Raw genomic sequence first — 23,946 nt, forward strand, 5'->3', positions numbered from 1 at the left:
TCCTAAAATTGAAAAAAAAATATTTAAAAATGGCTAGATTGAAAGTTATCATATAACCCAACTTAATTACTACACTGGCATGACTGCCGTTAACGAAAGCAGCTGGTGCTTTAGCCGAGGTCGCTTCAGAGATTAGCAAGTGTGCACATACCCTAAAAATGACAATGTGTACTAACACTGTGGCACTGCCACACTCAAGCGAAATTCCGGCTGACACCACACGACAATTGCTTTTGTGTGGCCTGAGGCACCCGATCAACAATTTCTTGTGTGTGGCTGATGACCACTCGACAATTATTGCTACCCAAAGGAAATGTCAGCTATCCACAAGTAAAGGTCGTACAATTCGTGGTCCATATTTTCTGCTTCGCTACCTGCTGTCGCGTCGGTGCCGCTGCCAGTGCAGAAAATGCGAGAGAGTAAGCGAGCTTATTTATCGCTTATGCCAGCCGATCGCATTTTGTGTGAGCGCACATTTTCCTTTGGCCTTCGTAGAAGCATTTCCCAAGTTGTCTTAATCGATATCTGGTATATAATGATAGTTTGTATGATATTTTGCGATGTACATTTTTTATTAATATGCAACTTTTTCATACTTTTTATTTAGCACTTAAAATATTTTACATTTAAAAAAAGCGAAATGTCCAAAGATATTTATTAAAAAGCCAGAATTCCCCCTCTCCACTATTCTCCAATTTGTACAGTTGTTGGCTTACAAAAACAACCAAATTTGACGGGGAAAAAGCGGAATTGGCAGCACTGCACAATAAGGTAAAAGTTCATTTTGTGCGGGTGTGTAGCGGATGTGTTGCGGCGTTGACGACGTATTAAAAAAAGTCTCGGAAGTGTTTAATATGGGGTAAAAATAAAATCTTTTGACGGTGAAGTTATGTGTGTGAATTGAAAATAATTGCTGCATTTGAGAGAATATGCTGCTAGTTTAGTGATGCTCTATAACCACACTCGCTTAAGAAAATACATACATACATATGTACATATTATATACATATTATTATTATTTGTATATTATTATAAAAAATACAAGAAAAAAGAAGGAAAATATACTTCCAAATAATTTGGAATACTACAGTATTGTAATAATACGGTCGCGTGGTGATTTACAACTAAATTAAAATCAAAGCCGGAGGCAGCAAAGTCACCACCATTTAAAATGCACGTACATGTACATATATACATTTGTACATATGTGAATGTATACAGAGCTAGCTAGAATATTCATTACAAGTTCATGGGAAAGCGATGCAACAAATGTAAATATGTATGGATATGATGATTATTTTGATAACTAAATTGGCATCTGTTGTTGTTTCTTCTGCTGCTGCAACATCCACAAGAACGACGGTCAGACGACAAAAAACATAGATAAATGAAAGCCCACATTAACATAATTATATGTAGCCTGACATTATATGTAGCCTGGCAAACACACCACAGGTATTTTTCATTGCGTTCACCTGTCAAGTAAGGGGAAGTGGCTGCGCATACACGTGGGCGCTAGTCGTACGACCACCCAAATGAGTTGGCAACCGCATCCCCCATCTACTGAAAGTAAGCAAACTGTCAGGGAAGGTGTGGTGAGTGAGAATAATAACAAAGGCACAAGTTCCCCATTTGTGGTGAGTTGCTGTTCTACACACTCTGTCGGCTGCTTCAATTCGCCCCAAATTAAAGCATCATATGCATGATACGTGTATTTTCGCTAAGATCGAAGATGATAAAAAATAAATTGATGATAGTCATATTTTTAAATGTATCTTACTATATAGGGTTTTTTTCTTGTATGCATTCGCTTGACTACATATGTATATAAAAATATTAAGTAAAAAGTTAAATTGTGAAAATAAACAAGACTAAAATTAACAACAAAATAAATAAACTAAAAGCATCAACATTTAAGTACCCCACATCTCAAAAAAAAAAAAAACCAATCCAATTTATACAAGTGTATAAAAAAGGATTTTGTGGCGATGTCCACCGCCGATACGGGGTCGTCGCCTGGCAAAAGCAACAGCAGCAACACCACTGGTGTGAATGTTAATCTCAAAGGAGTGCAGCGCCGTCAATTGGTAAGAAACTGCAACTATGAAGTCAAGAAAACATTTTTTTTTTTCAGTAAGATCAAATGCATCTCATAAAAATTAAGTAAGGCTCATACTAATTAGATTTAGAAAAAGGAATTGACATCTTTCTAATAATTCTCGCCGTCGGCGAAGCTTTTGCTATGATTCTCTAAATTGTATTAGAAAGATGGCTGCGCCGATTATTACTGCGCGCTTTAATGTTGTCATCAGACATATAAATCCTTTCACATGTACATATATTGCATTCGCCTGTACTTACAGTAGTCGTAATATTAAAATCACTTGGCTTGAGCATTTAATTGGGCCAGCAGCTGTTGCTTCTCGTTGACCAACAAAACCACTAGGAGAGGGTCAGTTGCCACAAGCTCTTTTTTGGCAAAGCCGTTATATGTGCTAACTAAAATTCCAAAAGCTTGTATTTATCAACCCGTTAGTCTTTATTTATAGTATTGTATTATTGTCCTTATTATTTTGTATACGGAATTAATTTATGAAATTAGATCTGTTCTAAATATTCTCAACCACGAACAGGTTCTTATTAGATCGAATTTAGTGCTAGGCTGGGATATACGCAATATTCCACCGAATAATTTGACGGATTTTGTAAATGTAAATGTATACACATTCTATCGGTTAATAGCAGCATACATATGTTAGCGTGGTTATACTTTCAGAATATGTAGCACCCCTACATCATATACATACATATATTTAAGTACATACTTATATAATATGTATATATAGGAGCGTAAGAAATATACATACACATAAGCATAATTGAAATAATGCTGGTAATCCGCTTGCAATTAACAGCCCTTTCAGCCCACTCGCACTTTCATTCCATGAATGTCAATCTACCAGTTGGCTACCGTTCAGTATATAAACCACACTAGCGTTCTTACCAAAAGCAGATACATACTTGTATAATAAATAAATTTGTACATTGATTGATGTATGCATGTACATACATATGTATGTTTAAATAAGCGCTTGTGCATATTTATTTACAAACATACATAGATATATATATATATATATATATATATATATATTTGTATGAATGCACATATTTATTTTCCTGTCAGTGGCGTTGCCAGACATTTTGCGGTAAAAACGAGCTTTTTAATGACTGCTTGCATAGGGCGAATGAGCATTAAAAAAAACGAGTTTCAAGCATTTGTAAGGCGATCACTAAAAGGGATATGCATGTGTATGTGCATACATGTGTATAAATATTTGTAATTGTCATGAAAGACAACCGAAATTAAATTAAATAAAAGTGATCAGTGGTGTAGTATAGGATCACCTATATACTAAATTTGGTGAATTTACCTCTTATAGACTCTGAGTCCCCGTTGCTCAAACAGACAGAAGGACATGGCTCATAAAGAATAAATAGATAGATAGATAGCTGATAAGGAATATACATATATATTTTATAGGAAGCACGTCTCCTTACATTTGCACAACTTCATAATACCCTTTTCCATTTTGTATAAAGATGACTATGTGTATAACAATAACAAATGGGCGCATTAAAGTTGAGCGCAACCGCCAACTGGAAGCGTTTTTGTGATTTATTAATATTTTTCCGCTTTTCGGAGGAAATAATTAATATATTTAAAAAATAAAAGCGATTTGCCTCTAGTATAGGAGCGGAGCACTTGCATACCAAATTTGGTTGCTCTAGTTCTTATAGCTAAATAAATTATGTTGCTCTACATCCAGACAGACCATGTCCTCTTGTCCGTTACATATACTTTATGGGGTCTTCTTCTGTTACAAATATTTGCACAACTTCAAAATTTCCATTTTTTATAAAAATAAAGTCAGTGATTAAAAACTGTCTCAAATATGTAAAATTTATAAAATTTGAATAAATACTTCCGCGATTGCTCTCATGATCTGTATATCAATAAAGTATATACATATGCACAGCAGAGAACGGCAAGAGTGCACACACCCATAAAAACACAACGCGTACACCATGATAGTACTGCCACACACAAGCGAAATTGTGGATCAAGAGCACAATGCATTACTCCTGTGCGTATAAAAATGATTTCAGCAGCATTTTGTGCGCACAGGCAATTCTTTCCCGAAGCAACACACAAGAAAAGGTCAAAATATTTCTGCGTTGCTTCTGCTTCGCTACCAGAGAACGCATGAGGTGTACGCACCCCTAAATCACCATGTTGACTTACATTGTGATTACCCACACAAGCTGCCCGAAATATGCGGCTGTTGCTGCTTGACAATTTTTTCATAAGCTTTACAGCGTTTGCAGTGGGTAAGTCAAAAAGCTCCGAAAAGAATGTGGAAAGAAACACAAAAAAAAGGTAATGCAATTATTTGCTTAGCCGAATGTCGCGCGTTTCTTTTCGCTACCTGCTGTGCGGTCGGCGACGGCTGCCAAAGGCAGACAGGCGAGACCAAAAGCGAGATCTTTTTTCGCTTATTCTTATATTCCTGCCGATCGTATTTTGTGAGCGCGCACATTTTCTTTTGCCCTTATTTTTCGGCACTTGCAAACACCCAGGCTTGTCTTGTGTATATGAGTAAAGGCATATGCATCTGTTTTGCTTGCGCGCGTATTTACCCACACCCATGATTTGTTAATGCCACCATGGTGTCAAAAAAGTGCCACCCCTGCCGTTCTCTGTTCGCTACCTGCTGTCGCGTCGGCGTCGCTGCCAATGCAGACAGAGCGAGACAGCAAGCGATATTGTTTCTCGCTTATGCTTATATGCCAGCCGATCGACCTCGCGCAAATTTCCTTTGCGCTTGCTTCGTTGTGGCTAAAAACCCAACGGACCTTTTCTTGGATCTCTCTGCGTGTTTTGTGCGCTGCTTGTGCGCCGCACGAGCCATTTTTTGTTCTGTCCGTGAGCGTATATTTTCCCGAGTTGTCATTGTGCGAGTATGGTCTCGCACTTGTTTTTTGTGTGTGCCACCATTATGCTTGAAAAGTGTCACAATTTAGAGGTGGAGAACAATCGATGGCACTATCGATGGTTAGGCGCTATCGAGCCACCATCGATGGCATCAGACACGCTCGATAGTGGCCCAACCACTATCGATGGTGCCATCGATAGTTGGCGTCTCAATATTCAATAAAGAAACGCCTTTCGATTTATAAGCAACGAACAGTGTGAAGGATCACTACTATACTGGACCCACGCTTTAAAAAAAATGGATTCCAGCAAAGTTCAAACGCTAAGCAAGCATTTTAATTTTTTGTAAATGAAGTTGGTAATATCGCTGTTAAAGCAACTGCAATCAGTCTGCCCGTCGTGAAGGAAACTAGCTCCCAGGACTCATTCGATTTTTTGGATGAGCAAGCCTTAGAAACGCTCGAGTGGATGCCATTTTAACTAAATGGCATTATCTCGAGAGGGAAATTGCCAGGTTCTGTATAATTAAAGGAGAAGGAGGCGTGGTAGACACCTCCCCGTAAATCGGGAATGATACCCACAATATTAGGGAATTTAAAATTAATAACAAATTCTGAAATAAGTCACAAATACCCTTGCCATGTTTTTAATCAAAAATTTCTGAACGATCGGATAAGTAACTAAGGAATTATTTACATTTCAATTTTTAATTTAGACACCGGGATGCGCTTGCTGACGCGCAATACAAACGTCTCTGCCGACGCAGGCGCCGGCGTCGCTGCTGATTCTACAGCGAAAGCGATCTGTGACGCGTTGGCTGTTTGCGAGTGCATGCATGTGTTTGCTGCGATACTCTAGTCAAAGTATATATAAAAGTTGTTAGCGCCCAACTTTAATTTGTTCATTCGTCGTAGTTAGTTTTACACAATATTTTCCATGTGTCTTCTTGAAGTAAATTATAAACAAAAAATACAAAAATAATAACTTAAGATAAAAAGAAGTAAGTATGAACTTTGCCATAGTATCTAATAATATAACATAATGCTCTCACTGTGCGTGAATTGTGCATGTTATGATTCATGCTCACCCACAACAGCAACAAGAACAATAGTGTAACCAACACGTACGACGTATAACGTCAGCTGCCAATTCATCTCGTGTTTTTCTGCTCAGCTCATTATACATGCTTTAGTAATTCTGGTCTTTCTTTTATCTTTCTTATTTTTTCTTAGCGCGAGCGGAAACAACGAAAACTTTACCTTGACGAGTGGACACTGGGCGATGAGGATGCAGAGGGTACCCGTGGCTTCAGTGTTGCCGAAAAACTCGAGTCCACCAAGTTTGCCCAAGCAGGAATGGTTCGGGAAATGCGTGGAGGCGATCTAACAGTTGCGTAAGTACAATATTATATTCAATAATAATGCTATTTATAAGGGTTCCTTGTAGAGGTGCGTGCGTATCTTGTTTTTTTATCGTGTCACTAACACGCACGACTCAACAAGAAGTGTTCGTGTTGAAAAATGACATTTCGGCGGTTGTGTGCGTCTTCGTGTTTGGACCACCAACACAAAAAACAGCATAACTGCAAAAAACAAGTGATCTCTAAATTTTATCGATATTTGCTATTGAAAATTTGTAAGTGCTTAACCAATATATTAGAGTTTTGCAAAAGGTGGCTGAAAAATACTTTAAAATTAAAATATTCCTGTAAGTTCTGCTACAAGCGAACGAGTTTTCTCAACCTCAGGGTTTATATTAAAAGAGCGCCGCTCTACAATGCTGAGTGATAACTTGGAAAAAATTATATTTTTAAATTCAAAGTATGAGGCAAAATATTTTTCTTTTTAATTTATTTTTAAGGTCGTGCGTGTCGGGACGTGTCGTGTCTTACTAGATTTTGACAGTGCGTGTGAGTTCGTGATAGCTGTTAGCATTTCAAGTTAGTGTTGTGTCGTGTTAAAAAAACCGATACAATCTAATCTCTAGTTGTTTTTTTTTTTTTAAATGATATCTTAAAATTGTGCAAATGCCTGAAACAGGGACTCCTCCTGACTTCCGAATGTATATATATTCTGATCAGAAATATAAATATAAACTTAGGTAATCTATATATATATAAGTTTGTCTGTTAGAGCTTGGGACAACAATTTTGGTATGTATGCATGCCGATCATCTATATCAGACCTTCTGTAAATAGTTTTTAACTGCATATATCAAAAAAAGAAGTTTGCGGTGGAGGGGGAGGAAATAAAAAAAAAAGGAAATTAAAAGCGTCGGGTTTGGGTATAGGAGCACTAACATACAAATTTTGGTGGCTCTAGCTCTTAAAGTTTCTGAGAAACAGTCGCTCAAACATTCATATTTCGGTGGGCACCTTATAATCTACCTAAAAGACACTATTTTTTGTTTTTGAAGCATAAAATTATTTTTTCTTCGAAAACGATGCAGTTTTCTTTCAGGCTAGTTTTCAACAAAACAGGACTTAGTAAATGTTGTTATTCGAAGCCATCCATTGAACGAGCGTTTCTGAGATATGAATAGTACGGAGCGCCTAGTGTCTAGTGAGGTAGGAACAAGAATATGGGGTGAATTAATTAGTCGAGCCGGTTGCGCTTTAAACCAAGTTTAGAAAGTATAGGAACGTGTAGGAATTTAATCATGCATCTCTCAAATCTTTCTATTGTGGTGTTGCACGCCGCGCCCTATCAGTTTATAACTTACTGAATGGGTATAAATATACTCTTAAATAACTTGACTTTTGCTTTGAGCCCACGATGTCAAAGGTCACGCCACCGAGTCAGATGCGAATCACACTCGCCAGCCTAGTTTTCATAGAGAAGCTCCTTGTATAAGGGACCCAATTAAGGTACTTACCTTAATATATCTAATTGACACATTGACAGCAATTGTGGGGTTTGCAAAATATTATGTTATGCTTTAGTTTTTTTTTAAAAATGTTTAAAGGTTTTGGCTGAATATTAACCCACGGAACGGAACAACTGTATGCTGTGTGTGTTCTTTTATTACTAAACATAAGCTTAAAGGTAGAATATGCATATGATGTTATGCTAGTATATTTCTATGTTAAATGTTCCGTTTTAACTATCGATTAATAACGTATTTCATATATGATTAATACTAAAATTCAAAAGTATAGTTTAATTTTCCACATCCTCGGCTCTGCCAAAGAGCGACCTAATCTCTAGTGGAGTAGTTGTAATGGTTGCATTGCTTATTTTTCATCGTTCATCGCAGGCTCTTGTGCGTCCGTCACGCCCAACATATTGCCACAAGCAACCTTGGCTGATGATCATCTTGTACCACGACGACTTCATCTTCGTTTAGACTTCTTACTGAATAGAACGTAGTTGCATTAATTACTTATTACGCCATCTTTTTATGTAGCGCTGTATCACCCGTGTTCTCGCTTTCCACATTTGCGCCATTCCGTTACCATCAGTTTAAATGTTTCGCCGCTCAAGATGTGGCAGTCCCCTATGAGATGCGCAGGTGTAAGCAGTTCCAAGTCATTGGAATCGCTGCTGACTTATGTCAGTGGTCTTTGATTCACCACACTCTCCACTTCGACCAATAATGTTCGCATCATCGACATTTAATATAGCCCTTCCAATTGTGGCTTTAAGGCAGCCTTTTACTGTCCGCACAAGTCGCTCCCAAAATCTGCCCCACCAAGCGGCTCGCTTAGGAATGGTTTTCTATGTTATTCGCTTATCTGCTGCAAACTGCTGTGTAATAAGTGTATTCATAAGTTTTTCCAGCTTTTGTAACTTCATGCTAGTTCGCTTAAAGGTTTGTGCATTGTCCGATATAATGACACGAACGTTTTGGATCGCTATGCCTCTGGTTAATAGATTCACTGGATTGTTCTTTCCTTCGCAGTGACCCAATCGTAAACGTTAGTCAGTTTGTTAAACTGAGTGACCTTTGCATGGATGTACTGCTTTGGCCGCTTGCCATCTCTTGCAATCCAGTGAAGGACGATGCTTGAGTCTGACCACAATAATAATATTGTTAGTATCAAATTCATTTCAGTAATAAGATACATAATAAGATAGAGCGAACTAGTACTGCTGTTAACTCCAGTCTTGGCAACGTGTTCATTTCCATCTTTAATAGGGCTTACTCTGGAGCATACAAACATTAGTTTTATGCTGCTCTCGGTATCAATCTCTCTAATATACGCCACTGCTCGTTATGACGCTGGACTGGCATCTGCAAATACTTGATATTCTAATTCCGTCGAGTTTGCAATACTTAAGAAACGATATATATACCTTTTTGCCAATCCGCAAAAACATTCGCTAAGTCATTGCGAAAGGGAGTATCCCATCCAGTATGCTGTATCCAAATCCTTTCTAGAACTATTTTTATAAAAAATAAAAGGGCCCAACATTCTCATTGGGTCATATGTACGCGCCATCGATCTCATAACATTACGTTTTGTGGGCGATAAACCTTGAATGTAAAGGACTGTCAACTCTAAATCAACGCTTATCTTGTCGGTGATAGTGTTCCATTTCACCCCAAGAACCTTTTGCTCTGAAGACGGCACACACTTAATTTTTCTACGAATAATTATATTAGATTAAAATTGTTTGAATTCTATTTACGTAGGCTAAATCTGGCCTTTTGCATTGTGCTTTTGGCTGAGTTGTGTAGCAATACCGCTCCTTGAGACTGTATACGCTGGGGACCAGATCGTCAACGTAAAATGATTTCTGTAGTATCTTGCTTACTGTCTCATTTTCTGTTTAATTGTAGACGCTAGTAGAGTCATACGAAATTCTTCAACCTTTGGGTAGTGCTTTCCTTCCTCTGGCTTGGATGGGTACCAAAGGAATCGATGCGAGTCACGATCAGTCCCGTTAATTGCGATTTGTAGAAACGCCTTTTCATTGTCTGTCACAATCATATTAAAATTGTTACCTGAATCAAGATGGTCATTTAATGACGATGTGTTACCGTCGCAAGAAGAGGCATCAAAGACAATACGCAATTTTTGTCGTTTCCTTGTCATCTCTGTATACTGGGCGATGCGGCATATAGTACCTCTTACCGTTTAATTTTCCTGCCACTGCTTATGAAATGCCATCGCTCAACAACTGCCGCATTCCATCATCATATTCTTTAATTTTATCGTAGTCGCGTATAAGCTTTGTTGGTTAACCTACCTAGCTGTGACAATGCCACACTCTTTTTGTCGCGCAAATGCTCTTTCGCTATTTCCCAGGGCATCTTCGCTGAATATCTGATATCTACAAAATATATTTCGGCAGTTTGAGATGCATCGCATAGCTCACCGCATGCTGAAATGCCAGTAGCCTCCAATTCCCATAACTTTTCAATGTTGAATTCTTCACGCTGTTTGATTACGTTTAGTATACACATTTGATCAAGTTTAGCATCTCCACAATATCCTTGTATTGTCCATCCGAAGAATGTATTAACTGCTACTAAATTCTTGCCCAATGAGCATATGTATCAGAGAACAGCAAGAGTGCACACACCCCTAAAAACACATGGGACTGCCACACACAAGCGAAATTGAGGTTGAGACCACACGACAATTGCTTGTGTGTGGCTTAGGGATCCGATCAATATTTCGTGTGTGAGCATCAGCTTCCCGAAGCAAAGCACACGAAAAAGGTCATCAAATTTTTGTGTGTTTTCTGTAAGCACTCACTTTAATTTCATTAATCGTTTTTTTTTTTGCTTTGATTCTCCAAATCCATAAATTTGGATTCTTTCTGTGCTCACAGTTTGAAGTTTCAGACGTTTGACCAATGCTTCCGTTATGCAGGTGCACTGGCTGCCAAAGTCCATAATTAATCTCGTCAACACTTTATTAAATCCGTTTGAAATATATGATTTTGCCGTTTGCAAATTTCAATATCAATGCGCTTTACTGCTGTACTTAAAGTTGTTGCATTGCTCACTGCCGTCGCTGATTCATTTTTGTTCGCTCTTTGTGCATTTTATAAAGTTAATTTTGCAAAATTTGGAGGTGTGGTTCGACTTTCCGCAACGAAAAAATCTGGCTACACATCTCAATATTTGTTTCCGTTCACGGATCGCAACACATTTGGGTTTAATATCTTTTAATTAGTGATTAGCTCGCTTGCAAAAGATGCATAGTCGTATGTTTGCTTGTCCCGCTGCGTATAATCACTAAGCATACAACATACAACCTGATGCAACTATCCACTCGCACTCATAAGCACTCACATATGAACGCTGGGACCTGATGCAACTGGCCACTCGCACTCACGCGCTGGCAGCTGTTGCTTCACACACATGCTCTAAGACATGCACGCATACATAGAAAGAATATCAGCGCGCTGCGCAGCGCACCCACCCTCATGCGTTGAAAGCCTCTTAGGCAATGATGTGTGCAACCCTGGTTTGATTTCGGCAATTACTTCACGAAGTATGCCTGGGGCTCAATCGTCCAAAAATTTTATGCAACACATTTTTAGTCGATTTTACGCTTCTATGTGTTGTATGCTTAGTGGTATCATCCAACTGATGTTCCTCTCATTGTCATTCGTTCCTGGCTTTCTCGCTCTTTTCGCTACTTACTTTCGCTCTCAAACATCTGAGCTGTTTATGAAGGTTCCACTTCTATTTTTATGTACTCCAACAACAATGTTATTTAATCAGAACTGTTGAGCTTAGGGCCTTGCCTCATAATTCAATAACTTGAAACTGAGACTCCAAGAGCCGTTAATGGGCGTGTCGTAGCTCAAGTTCCGTTGTACAATTCTCTCAATCCCTTTACATCATCCACGGCTTTTATCTTGAGGAGTTTTTTCGGTTATTTTCTCGTTGTCTCCTCCGTATAAATGGTCTCTTTGTAACACTGCTTAGTGGGAATAAAGCCCGCTACCGTTGCTGCCGCTGATTCTGTCAAGCACTTGTTCGAATAATTAAATGTCGGATTTTTATGTATGGTCAAATTAAATTGTCTTTAGAATGGCAACCAATTCTCGAAAGTTCTGCTTAACCTTTTAGATTCGATGGGTTTGAGCTTTGTAATCGGTAAATAACTCGCCTCGCGACGTTTGCTTTGAGTCTCATTCTCTTTGGTTTCATCTTTCTCATCAATCGTTGCAGATAACCGTTTTATCACATATTCAGTACGCGCGACTGTACTTATAGCTTTGTCTTCATATTCTGATATTGTATCATACTCCTTCGCCGATTATAATTTCTGTGATGAGTTCAAAGTCTGTTTTATTTTTTTTATTAACCCTCGGAACGGTTAGAAGATACATATGATGTTAATAATATAATAAGAGTAATAACATTGCTATGTTGAATGTTCAGTGTTAACTATCGATAAATGACGTAATTTCATATATGATTAATAGTCAAATTCAAAAATATAGCTTAATTTTCCACACTTTTTAAAAAACACCTTCGAGCTAAGCTTCGTTGAAAACATTTTATTTAATTTACCAATTCTGGGCGTAAAAACGTTCATTTTAAAAGAACCTCTGTTGAGCTACCTGTAATTTTGCTAATCGCGACTTAACGCCCGAATTTATATTATAAAACGACGAGAATTTCTTTATAATATGTAAATTTATTACTGCCCTCTGCAGGTTTATGTGTTTTCAGTTTAGTTAAATTTACAATGTTTCGAATATATGTAATTGAGATTATGGGGCACGGCCGGCTTACGAGAACAACTAAAGACTTATGTGTCTGTTACGAGAGTCTAGAGCGAGTAAAGTTCAACTTGTTAGTAGCGAGATCGAAATATAAAAGTGTTAAGTAGAGAAATTAAATAGAGCTCGCCTCATAAGCGAGCGTAAGTGCAAGGCAAGCGCAAGTTAGGAGAGCGCTGAATACAAGCATGACCACAACAACCTCTATATATATAAAGTATTTAAATACAGTTTCCGATTGGATGTTTACACAAAAAATATATTTATCTTATGCCTGGATTATTTCTATTATATTAATATATATATATGTCGGAAGGCTCTTATGCCTTGGTGATTTTCTTTAATTGTCAGACATTTTTATGAGCGGAGCGAGTCTCAGCGTGTGCGTCCTCTTTCACTTTTCACAAATCAAGGCCGACTAGATTCTCAATTACTCTAGACTTTCCCGTTATCTCGTTCTCTCAACGCAACACTGAGCCACACTGACGACTGCATATACAGTCGTTCCACTCTTTTAGTACTGAACAATTACAAAAGGATTCACCTTTTGTAACACTTAACCATTCGCTTACATAGTTGCGCGCGCAATTCAAATAATGAACTACGTTCCGACAAATATGATTATATTTCTTCATTAAAGTATACATCCTTTAATGCTTTCTCTTTCTCTTTGATCGTTTGCAGCTTTCTACAACAGCATGGATTTAACATACCTTTACTTTTTCGTGAAAAAAATGGTTTGGGTCTGCGAATGCCAGATTCGCAAGAGTTTACGGTTAACGATGTTCGCCTGTGTGTGGGATCGCGTCGACTGCTGGATGTCATGGATGTGAATACACAAAAGAATTTGCAAATGACAATGAAAGAGTGGCAACAGTACTATGAAAACCCCCAAAAGGATCGTTTACTGAATGTTATATCCCTTGAGTTCTCTCATACACGCCTTGATAACTTTGTGCAAAGTCCGGAGATAGTTCGCCAAATTGATTGGGTCGATGTTGTCTGGCCTAAGCAGCTAAAGGATGCACAAAAGGAGGGTACCAATATACTAGGCGGAATGATGTATCCCAAAGTACAAAAATATTGCCTAATGTCCGTGAAAAACTGTTACACCGACTTTCACATTGACTTTGGCGGCACATCCGTGTGGTATCATATATTGAAAGGAAGCAAGGTCTTTTGGCTCATACCGCCCACCGATCGTAACCTACATCTCTACGAGAAGTGGGTTCTATCCGGCAAACAAGCGGACATATTCTTTGGAGACACTGTTGAGAAGTGCGCGCGTGTCTATCTGACCGCTGGCAACACGTTCTTTATACCCACCGGCTGGATACATGCTGTTTACACACCCACCCAATCCCTCGTCTTTGGCGGTAACTTTCTGCACTCATTTGGCATTGTCAAGCAGCTGAGAACAGCCAGCGTCGAGGACAACACAAAAGTACCACAAAAGTTTCGTTATCCCTTTTTTACTGAAATGCTCTGGTATGTGCTTGCCCGATATGTGTACACGCTACTAGGTCAATCGCATCTGGAGGGTGAGGCGTCGGCCGGCGAAGCAGAAATGATTACGCGCCCTCATACGCATCTTACACATTACGAGCTCTTTGGGCTAAAGGAGATCGTGATGTATTTGTATGATTTGCCGCCTCAAAAGAAGAATGTGCCCAGTCTTGTTCTGGATCCGGTGGCACTAATCAAAGATGTGCGCACGCTGGTCGAGCGCCATTGCAAGGATCAGCAGGACTTAGCCGTTACGGGCATGTCTGTGCTGCGTCCAGCAACCGAGCAACAGCCTTTCTTTCAGATATACGATCGCACGCGGGTTAAGCAGGAGATAAAGCAGGAGATCGCACGGAAGAATGCCGAAATCATACGAGAACAGCAGGAATTGGATGCCGCTAGAGAGGCCGAAGCAGAGGGTGTGTCCGATACGGCTACCAATAGCAGCAGTATCCCAAACCCTATGAGCAGTAGCAACAATAAAAATATTAGTAACAGCAATAGTTATGGTAACTCTGTTGTCGAATATAGTAATGGAGTCCTGAAGAAAGATCCACTGCAAAACGGGAATCAGTCAGGTGTGTCAATCCTAATATCCTAATTTATCCATTAAACCAGAAACTGCATTTATTATAATTTATATTAAAAAAATTACTGTTAATGATTATGTATGTATTATGATGATAGTCCCTACAGATGTCCCTACAAGTACACAAAGCCAAGGCTTTGATTTTAATTGCTTAAATGTATATGAGAGGACAGGGATTTTCCACATATGATGTGGATGCATGCATATCGATGCATTATTATACATTTCGACATTTTCTTTCAATTCAAAAAGGTTATAAAAATTTTTAAATGTAGCAATTTTTTTTTATGTAGCAAGTAGATCAGCAAGACAAACTGAGCTGCTACGCTCTTTGGACGGACGTCCGTCCATATGAGAAACAATAACTCGGAGACTTTAAGAGCTAAAGATTTTCCGACTCTTAACCTGTCAAGTGTGTTTTTGTGTATGTAAGTGCTTGTGTTTGTTTGCTGCAACACCTTAATCATTATTAAAACGTTTTCCCTTAACCTTAATTCCTTCTTGCTTTGATTTCATTGAGTGACATCAATAATCATCTCTGTATATCTTACTCTCGCTTGCAGAAGCCACATTTGTGCTACCCACAGATACCCTCAAGTATCGTCCACCCAAAAAAATGCACCTAGCTAATGCAGTAGCTGCTGCTGCAATCGGCAACAATAATGGTGGTAGTAGTGGTAGTATCAACAATAACAACAACAACATTAATAGTATCACAAATGTCAGCTGCAATGCGATAAGTGTGATTGCCAGATGCTCTAGCTATGGTGACACCTTGAGCACTGCTGCCACGCTGGAGAATTGCCCATCGCCTGGAGAGGCTGGAGCCAAAATGTCACCACATTTGACGGGTACCGGACAACCAAGGCGTCGACGCACGCGCTGCAAGAACTGTGCCGCTTGCCAACGCTCCGACTGCGGCACGTGCCCCTTTTGTATGGATATGGTAAAGTTTGGTGGCCCGGGTCGCGCTAAGCAGACGTGCATGATGCGTCAATGCCTGTCGCCCATGCTGCCAGTGACGGCACAGTGCGTATACTGTCATTTGGATGGCTGGCGGCAGACGCCTGTATCGCCGCAAACCAAGCTTCTCGCATCAGTGGAGGGGCCTTCAGCTCTAATGGAGTGCTCCGTTTGCTATGAGATCGCCCATCCCGACTGTGCACTTTCCCAGCTCGATGGCACTGAGGATGCAGCCGATGCCAAGGGCATTGTCAACGAGGATCTGCCCAACAGCTGGGAATGTCCAAGCTGCTGTCGCTCCGGAAAGAACTATGACTATAAAGTGAGCAAAAATTTGAACATTTTATCTTTCGACATTTATTTAAAAAAAATCTAATATTGAAACATTTTGTAAACTGTGAAAATGTATTTGTACATTAGGGCAGGTCGATTTTTTGTTCATGCATCGTCTACCAAACTCGGAAGCTACAAAGAATTTTAAGAACACAAGCAACTATGGTTCTATGGTTCATAGTTTCTTGATGACGCTTTTTACCTTTTGTCTTACTCAAACAAATCGACCCGCCGTAAAGAAGATACATATCTATATGTACAGTTAATAAAAAAATCTTTTTTTCTGTTTATTAAAAAAAAATCTTGTAGCCGCGTCATTTTCGAGCTCGTCAAAAGTCATCGGAGGTGCGCCGGGTTTCCGTTTCCCATGGTGGCAGCTCTCTGGAGGTTCTTGACGTTGCTGCTGGTGCGTCTGTTGTAGGTGGCGCTAGTGGTTCGAGCAACTTGCTGCCGCCTCCAATGGGTCAGTACAACGATTTTGTTTTCACCAGTGAATCGGAAATGGAATTGGGCGGCAATAGCAACTTGCATTGGAAGCACGGCATGAAACGTCACCATCAACTAGAGATGAAGACAGAGCGTAACAACAGCTGCGACACTCCCTCGCCAGAAATTGCTTTGCCTGTTACTTTAAGCGAGAAGGCGAAACGACGCAAGAGCGATGACGGCACTAGCGTTAGCAGTAGCATGCACGAAAGCAACGATGTGCCTTGCTCCAGTTCCGTGGATTGCCACACGTCTATAGGCACAATAGGTGGTGCGAATGTTGCTACCACAGGACACAACAGCGGCGCCAGCGGAGTCTCACGCAAGAAAAATTCAATACGCTCACAGCTGGCGCAACAGATGCTTAATTCATCCAGCAGGGTACTAAAGAAGCCTCAGTATGTTGTGCGCCCAACGCCATCCTCCAGCTCTAGTCTGGGCTTAAACGGGGCCAGCAGTGCCACTAACGGCCTTAACAATGGAGTGGGCAATAGTGTGGCATTAACTGTTGCTGCTGCTGCTGGAAGCGTAGCTGGCGTTGGTAGCATTACTAGCAACGGTGCTAATGGGCATCATGGACATCAAAATAACGTACATAGCTGCAGTGGAGGTGGCAGTGGTGGTAGTAGTGGCAGCAACATCAGCTCGCATAATCTAGCGGTGGATGCAACAGTTTTAAATATCATATTTCGTTACCTTCCACCGGAGACGCTGGTTACTTGCTGTTTAGTGTGTAAGGCCTGGTCGACGGCAGCAGTGGATCCTGATTTATGGAAACGTATGAACTGCTCAGAGTTGAAAATGTCCGCCTCGCTGTTGACTGCGATTGTGCGTCGACAGCCGGAGCATCTCATTTTAGACTGGACACAGCTGGCCAAGCGCCAACTGGCCTGGCTTGTGGCGCGCTTGCCGGCGCTCAAGAATCTGTCACTGCAGAACTGTCCCATACAGGCGGTGCTAGCGTTGCACACATGCCTTTGTCCGCCCTTGCAGATACTCGATATGAGCTTTGTGCGTGGCTTGAACGATGCCGCAATACGAGACATACTCTCGCCCCCTAAGGATTCGCGTCCAGGTCTAAGCGACTCAAAGACACGCCTGCGTGATCTTAAGATACTAAAGATGGCGGGTACGGATATTTCGGATGTAGCCGTGCGCTATATTATGCAATCATTGCCTTATCTAAAACACTTGGATCTCTCATCATGTCAGCGTATTACCGACGCGGGCGTCGCCCAGATCGGCACCTCACCTACAGCCATTGCTCGCCTTGTTGAACTCAATTTGAGCGCCTGTCGCTTGGTCTCGGAAAATTCCCTGGAGCACCTATCCAAATGTGAAAGTCTCGTCTGGCTTGACCTCAGACATGTGCCTCAAGTAAGCACCCAATCTGTCATACGCTTCGCTAGCAATTCCAAACACGATCTGTGCGTCAAGGATATAAAGCTTGTGGAACGCCGTCGACCCTCACTTACCAATAACTGAGGCGCGACTAAGGATAGCGACAATAGTGAAACACGTTATATCTTCTATCCACAACACACTTCCCCCATTAGTTAAGCTTTTAAGTTCATTAATTTAAGAATTCGTTCTGATGTCAGACCCACATCCTTCTAATTCTTACGATCACACACTTTAAATTGCTGCAATAGTAGCTCTCATACAAAGACCAAAGAATGCTGTTTCCATATAATGTGAAATATACAAAATGTCTTTCGCATAAAATACAACAGAAATCGATTGTTCTAATGTAGTTGATGATGAAGATGTCTGAACTCCGGTCGAGTTTATAATTCATACTAACGTATTCTGCTTTTTATACACTTTGACATTTTTATTTATTTATTTATTTTTTTTTTTGTAAAATGCTGAAAGAACATACATATTCATGTCTACCGAGCATAGATTTCTATGCATAAAGTGTTTTCCCTTTCAATATTATATTTAAATAGGTTACCTTTAGTTCAAATCAGAGCCTAGAAGAGAAGGCGTGAATATTAACATATGTACTTTTGGTTGTAATATACGAAACATTAGAGCACTCATGTATGTATAAGCATTCCCGCATTCATGTTCTGTGTAAGTGTTTAAAAATAAATAATAATAAAATGCAATAAACGAGTCCATGTGTCATAGTTATAGTGAACATACTTACAATGTGTGTCTACTTGTTGCCAATAATATTTAGAGAGAAAAGCATGGCTAATAAACCGTAGTACATGCCTAGTTGCACTTAAGCTTAGCTTAGCATAGGATAATACATACAACCTCTTAACACTTGAGATTGATTTTAAAAATATTACACTTACATATAAAACGTATGTGTGTATTTATTCTCTTTAATTATTAAAGAGAAAAACTTATTTTAAATTTTTTTGTAGAAATACGCACATTACTACCCACTTCCGGTAGTATATAGTCGTTATCTCTGACTCGCCCGCGTTAAATTGCACCAACACGCTTTCTCATCACATGTAGATGATTCATGATATAGACATAGCAAAAAATATTAATTATGATAATAAATATAAGTGATATATATATATATATATATATATATGTTAGCTAAGAAGTAAAGTAGATATACGCAATAAACACCCCACATTGAAATTTAATTAATCAAATATTTAATGTTTTTCAACAAAACTTAAATAAATCGTGCATATTTTAAAAAATATAAAAATATGTGTGTTACTCCTTCTTAAATATAATCTATATTTATTAATTATCCAACATTGCATGGCATTTACTATTGTTTCAAAATACAAAAAAAAAAAACAAACAAGTGGACAAATTAAAGTTGGGCGCCACCAACTTTTCAATACACTTTGACTAGGGCATCGCAGCAAACACCCGCATGCCCTCACAAACACGCATGCACTCCTAACTTGTTTCTTTCATGTTGTCTGTTTTATGCTGATCGGTGAGAGAACACACGAAGCGCTCTTGCGACAACAGTTTGAATGGGATATTTTTGCTCCTTAACTGGGCCTCAACTGAGCAAAACGATTTGCGTTCAAGCGCAAAGTGTCTTTTTTGTTGTTGTTTCATTAGTGATTTTTGTTCTTGCTTTATTTCATCATAGGCAAAGCGTGAAAGGGTGAGAGAGATAGAAATGGTCACACATACATACTCTCAAGACACTCTCACCGACTTAAAGAGTCTCGAGTGAGCGCGTACATAAAGAGAGCAACAGGAAACTCTCACTGATAAGAAACTCTCACTGATTGAGCAAAGAGCACGCTGAGTAAAAACAGGGCTGAAGTGTCTTTTTGATCCCGTTTTCTTTTTGGGACTTTTTGCAAAAAGGGACCACTTCTTGCGAGCTCTGTCTTTTTTACAAACTTCGGACTAGGGCATCATAGCAGACACATATGTACATGTGTTCACAGAAAACAACTAACGCGTTTTGTATTGTAAATTGAAATGTGAATGAATTCGGTCAATAACTTGAAAAAGCGTTTTTGTGATTTATTTTTAATACTTGCATTTAATATTATGAGCGTTTTTAATACACTTTGACATTTTTATCGTGGCAGAATCCATAAAATATATTTGTATATCCTTGATGTAGCTATATCCATCTGTATGACTGTCTGTTTTCTGCAACTATAAGACCTTAGGGCAACCAAATTTGGTATGTGCTACCTCTAAGCATGTGTTGTATGCTTAGTGGTGCTACCCGAGACAAATCGCTTTTATTGTATTTCCTCCCCCTTTCGCGCAAACCAAAAAAAATAGATTTACGCTCACAATATTTAATAGGAAAATAAAAAATAAATATCAAAATTGCTTTCTCGACCGATGCTGAAAATTTCACTTTTTAATATAGACAGCGGGGTGCGTTTGCTGACGCCCCATACAAACGTCGCTGCCGACACAGTCGTAAGCGTCGCTACTGACGCTACAGCGAAAAGGAGCTGTGATGCGTTAGCTCTTTTGTTAGTATGTGTTTGTGCGTGCGTATGTTTGCTGCGAAGCCCTAGATAATAGTTGGTTGTATATAATAGTTGGTTGCGCCCAAGTCTAAAAAGTCCACTTGTGTCGATCTGCTGGGGAGGCGGAAAAATATATAAAGTTATATTTATAAAATAAAATCGATCTACGGACAGTCTAGCAGCACCTACATACCAAAAGTAAAACCTCACATATCATAATTCGACTTACTCGACATTTTTGTAAAAAATAGAAAAGGGTGTTATGAAGTTGCGCAAATGTATGTAACAGGGAGGAGGCGTGGCAGACTCCACAAAGTATAAATATTCTTGATCCGCAAGACAAACTGAGTCGATATAGCCATGTCCGTCTGACCGTTCGTCTGTATAAGTGCGTGTTTCTCAACAACTATAAGAGCTAGAGCAACCAAACCTGGTATGTAGGTGCTCCTATACCCAGGACATATCGCTTTTATTATACACTTTGACATTTTTGTAAAAAATGGAAAAAGTTGTGCAAATGTATGTAACAGTTAGAAGGAGGCGTGGCAGACCCCACAATTGTATATAGTGTTATTAAAGTTGGTTGCACCCAACTTTAATTTGTCCAGTTTTATTTTCTTTTATTTCGTCCCCCGCATGTCAAAAAAAAAATTACACCCACAATATTAAACAGTTAAAAAATATTTAAACATGTGTAATAAATCACATACGCTTTGTCATGTTTTGGACAGATGTCGAAAATTTCGGAACGATCGGACTATCACATTCTAATTTTGAAGATAGACAGCGCGGTGCATGCTAACACGCCATACAAACGTCGCTGCCGACACAGGCGGCGTAGCTGTTGACGCTCTAGCTAAAACGAGATGTGACGCGTTGGTTGTTTGTGTGTACGTGTATGTGTTTGTGAGTGCGTGCGTGTGTTGCGATGCTCTAGTCAAAGTGTATATACAAATTGGTTGCGGCCACTTGTTTATTTGTGACTTCTAAAACAGAGTGACTTTGAAGCTGGCTTATGGAGAACAGTGTTTAAGGACCGGTAGAGATAAGAACTTCTAATGATGGGTGTATTATCTTCGAATTGAGTCTATTCTGCTTACAATGTTAAATAAAATATCTCATACAAATCAAGACGATTGTTGTCATAGACTGACATAGGATACTGTTTAGTACGTTAGCTTCACACTAATTTTCTTTCTCAGGTTTGTAAATAATAAAGAATAAAACATTACAAATATTAATATTATAATCTAAGTATAATTACCAATGCTGCGACCAATAGGATCGAATCTTTCCCGATAAATCCGTGTTGCAAGAAGGTTTAAAACATTGCATATGAAAGGACTGATGCAAAACAAGAAATTACACGTGAAGAGCGCTATGTTTGTATGGCAGCCCGTGAAACGGTTCGGTTGGCAATGCAAAATCGTCTAGCGAACACTGTTGCGAGATTTTGAGAGGCAACATAAGCTAGATTGACGAAAAAATAAGCTGGATTCTAAATTTGCGTCAAAAGGGGTCTGTGCCTGCAAATTAACGCCCGAATTTATATTATAAAACGAAGTTGATTTCTTTATAATATGTTGATTTATTACTGCCTTCTGCAGGTTTATGTATTCAATTTAGTTAAATTTACAATGTTTCGATATACAATGCAATTGTGATTATGCGGCACGGCCGGCTTACGAGAACAATTATGAAGACTTGTGTGTCAGTTACGAGAGTCGAAATTAGAGTAAAGTGAAGGGAATTATAGGCTCGGCCTCATAATTCTTAGCGAAAGATAGATGGAATATTAAAATGATAGCGAGTGCAGCTGTGCAAAGGCAAGTGCCAACAAAGAGTACAAGCTTATGCGCCGGCAAAGACGAGCTTAAAGCTAGATCAGCTGTTGGTAGCTTAAGCTTTGGTCTTGTTGGCTTTGGATAACCAAACAATTACATTTTGCATCTTAACATTTGCATTGGGATAATGGACGTTATTTAAAAGTGGAATAAAGTTTTCCGGAAAACACGCCTGGATTGTGCTGCCTTGGTGGTAAAGTGAAATTGCTATTGTTTACTCCGCCACCCGAGCCATTGTTTTCATTGCTTTGTGGCGAAATACCGAATCACCTTGAGGTGATAGGAATAGCAACCACATTGTTAGCTCATTCAGCATTAAAATTACTGTTAAATCTTCAATCTATTGAAGAACCAGCATGTAATATTGCAAAGAACTCAGTAATGGTCAAAGTTTTATCGGCATCGAAAATCATCATCTAGGAAGAATGCACAATGGCGCATAAACGTGCATTAGAATCACTTAACCGAACATTGAAAGATGACTCGAGATTTTTTAGAGGGTAATTTTACTGTCTGGATAGTTTTGCCAAACAGTGCCAGTAATTCCGTAATTCTATTGCTGCCGATTAATTAAACCCGATCCTCAAATCGTCGCATCTATAGCGCTTTGTGAAAAAACTACACCTGACAACAAACATGAGAGTTGCATTGCTTAATACATCTGCTGAAGATTTCTCTGAGCAATTGCCGACTATTGGTAATGGTCAAGTACCTATCGACGAATCGAGCGGATTCATATAATTTCCAAATAATTTCTGTAACTTTGTATTTCCAAGCATTATTTCTTTTTTTATAAAGATATTTATTAAGTGAAGGAACTGTACAAGCAGAAAGAAAAGCGTACTATAACATCACAGTTATGGAATGTGATTAAGTCTAACCATATGAGGAGTTAATCTACTAGGATAGCCTCAGCGGCGTCCAATTGTCTTTCCAAACCCTTGCCGACGTAGTTGCCTTAAGGATCTAGCGGGTAACAGGCCTCTTGCTAGCAAGCTGGAGTGCCTTATCAATTTGTCCGTGTATCGGCTTGTGTTCCATCCAATTTGTTCCTCCACTGTGTAGAGCTTCATATCTCTGTGGGGTGTAGAACCTCACACATACCAGGGGCAGTCTGTCCCACCACACAGTCTGTCGCACCACACGGTTCTGCAGCACCTGGATTCGTTTATAATTTGACTTAGCGGCGATTCCCAAAATTTGAATTCCGTAGAGTCATATTGGCAAGATACAATGTGCATATACCGCGCTTTTGGAGCTGAGTGGCAAAGTGCTCTTACGATTAATCAGCCAGCGACGTTGTTAGATCCTGTGCTTACATCTTTTTACCATAGCCTTCAGATGTGGACCAAAGGTAAGGTGCTTGTTCAAAGTAATTCCAAGGTATTTCGCTTGCGACGGCTAGTCAAGAATGACTCGTTCTTATTGTATTTCATTCATGATTAGTCTTCTTCCTTATATACTATCGTATATATCGGGTAGTAGGTTCTTAATTTTGGACAGTAAGCTATCATGCCACACCCGGTTGCTGCATATCAATGAAGACTGCGTTGGAGTATTCTACAATGCCATGTCCCTCTCGAAAGCTAAATTGATTGAT

General features: G+C 39.4%; 1 protein-coding gene across 1 annotated transcript; it reads left to right on the forward strand.

Annotated features, from left to right (window-relative positions):
• Positions 1 to 779: 779 nt before the first annotated feature.
• On the forward strand, positions 780 to 19,135 carry LOC108603806 (jmjC domain-containing histone demethylation protein 1). The gene is made up of 6 exons (XM_017992905.2): positions 780 to 859; positions 1,788 to 2,087; positions 6,229 to 6,389; positions 13,372 to 14,771; positions 15,346 to 16,067; positions 16,388 to 19,135. Exons 2-6 carry the CDS (start codon positions 1,989 to 1,991, stop codon positions 18,047 to 18,049), a joined length of 4,044 nt encoding a protein of 1,347 aa, XP_017848394.1. The 5' UTR covers positions 780 to 859; positions 1,788 to 1,988; the 3' UTR covers positions 18,050 to 19,135.
• Positions 19,136 to 23,946: the final 4,811 nt, after the last annotated feature.

The sequence above is a fragment of the Drosophila busckii genome, chromosome 2R, assembly GCF_011750605.1.
Source record: "Drosophila busckii strain San Diego stock center, stock number 13000-0081.31 chromosome 2R, ASM1175060v1, whole genome shotgun sequence".
Taxonomy (NCBI): Eukaryota; Metazoa; Arthropoda; class Insecta; order Diptera; family Drosophilidae; genus Drosophila; species Drosophila busckii.

What these genes read in the sequence shown, in the direction of transcription:
- LOC108603806 (XM_017992905.2), top strand. Translation starts at nt 1,989, where the DNA reads ATGTCCACCGCCGATACGGGGTCGTCGCCTGGCAAAAGCAACAGCAGC. An exon ending in GCAAAACGGGAATCAGTCAG is followed by an intron (nt 14,772 to 15,345) that starts GTGTGTCAATCC and finishes TCTCGCTTGCAG; the next exon opens with AAGCCACATTTGTGCTACCC. An exon ending in GAAAGAACTATGACTATAAA is followed by an intron (nt 16,068 to 16,387) that starts GTGAGCAAAAAT and finishes AAAATCTTGTAG; the next exon opens with CCGCGTCATTTTCGAGCTCG.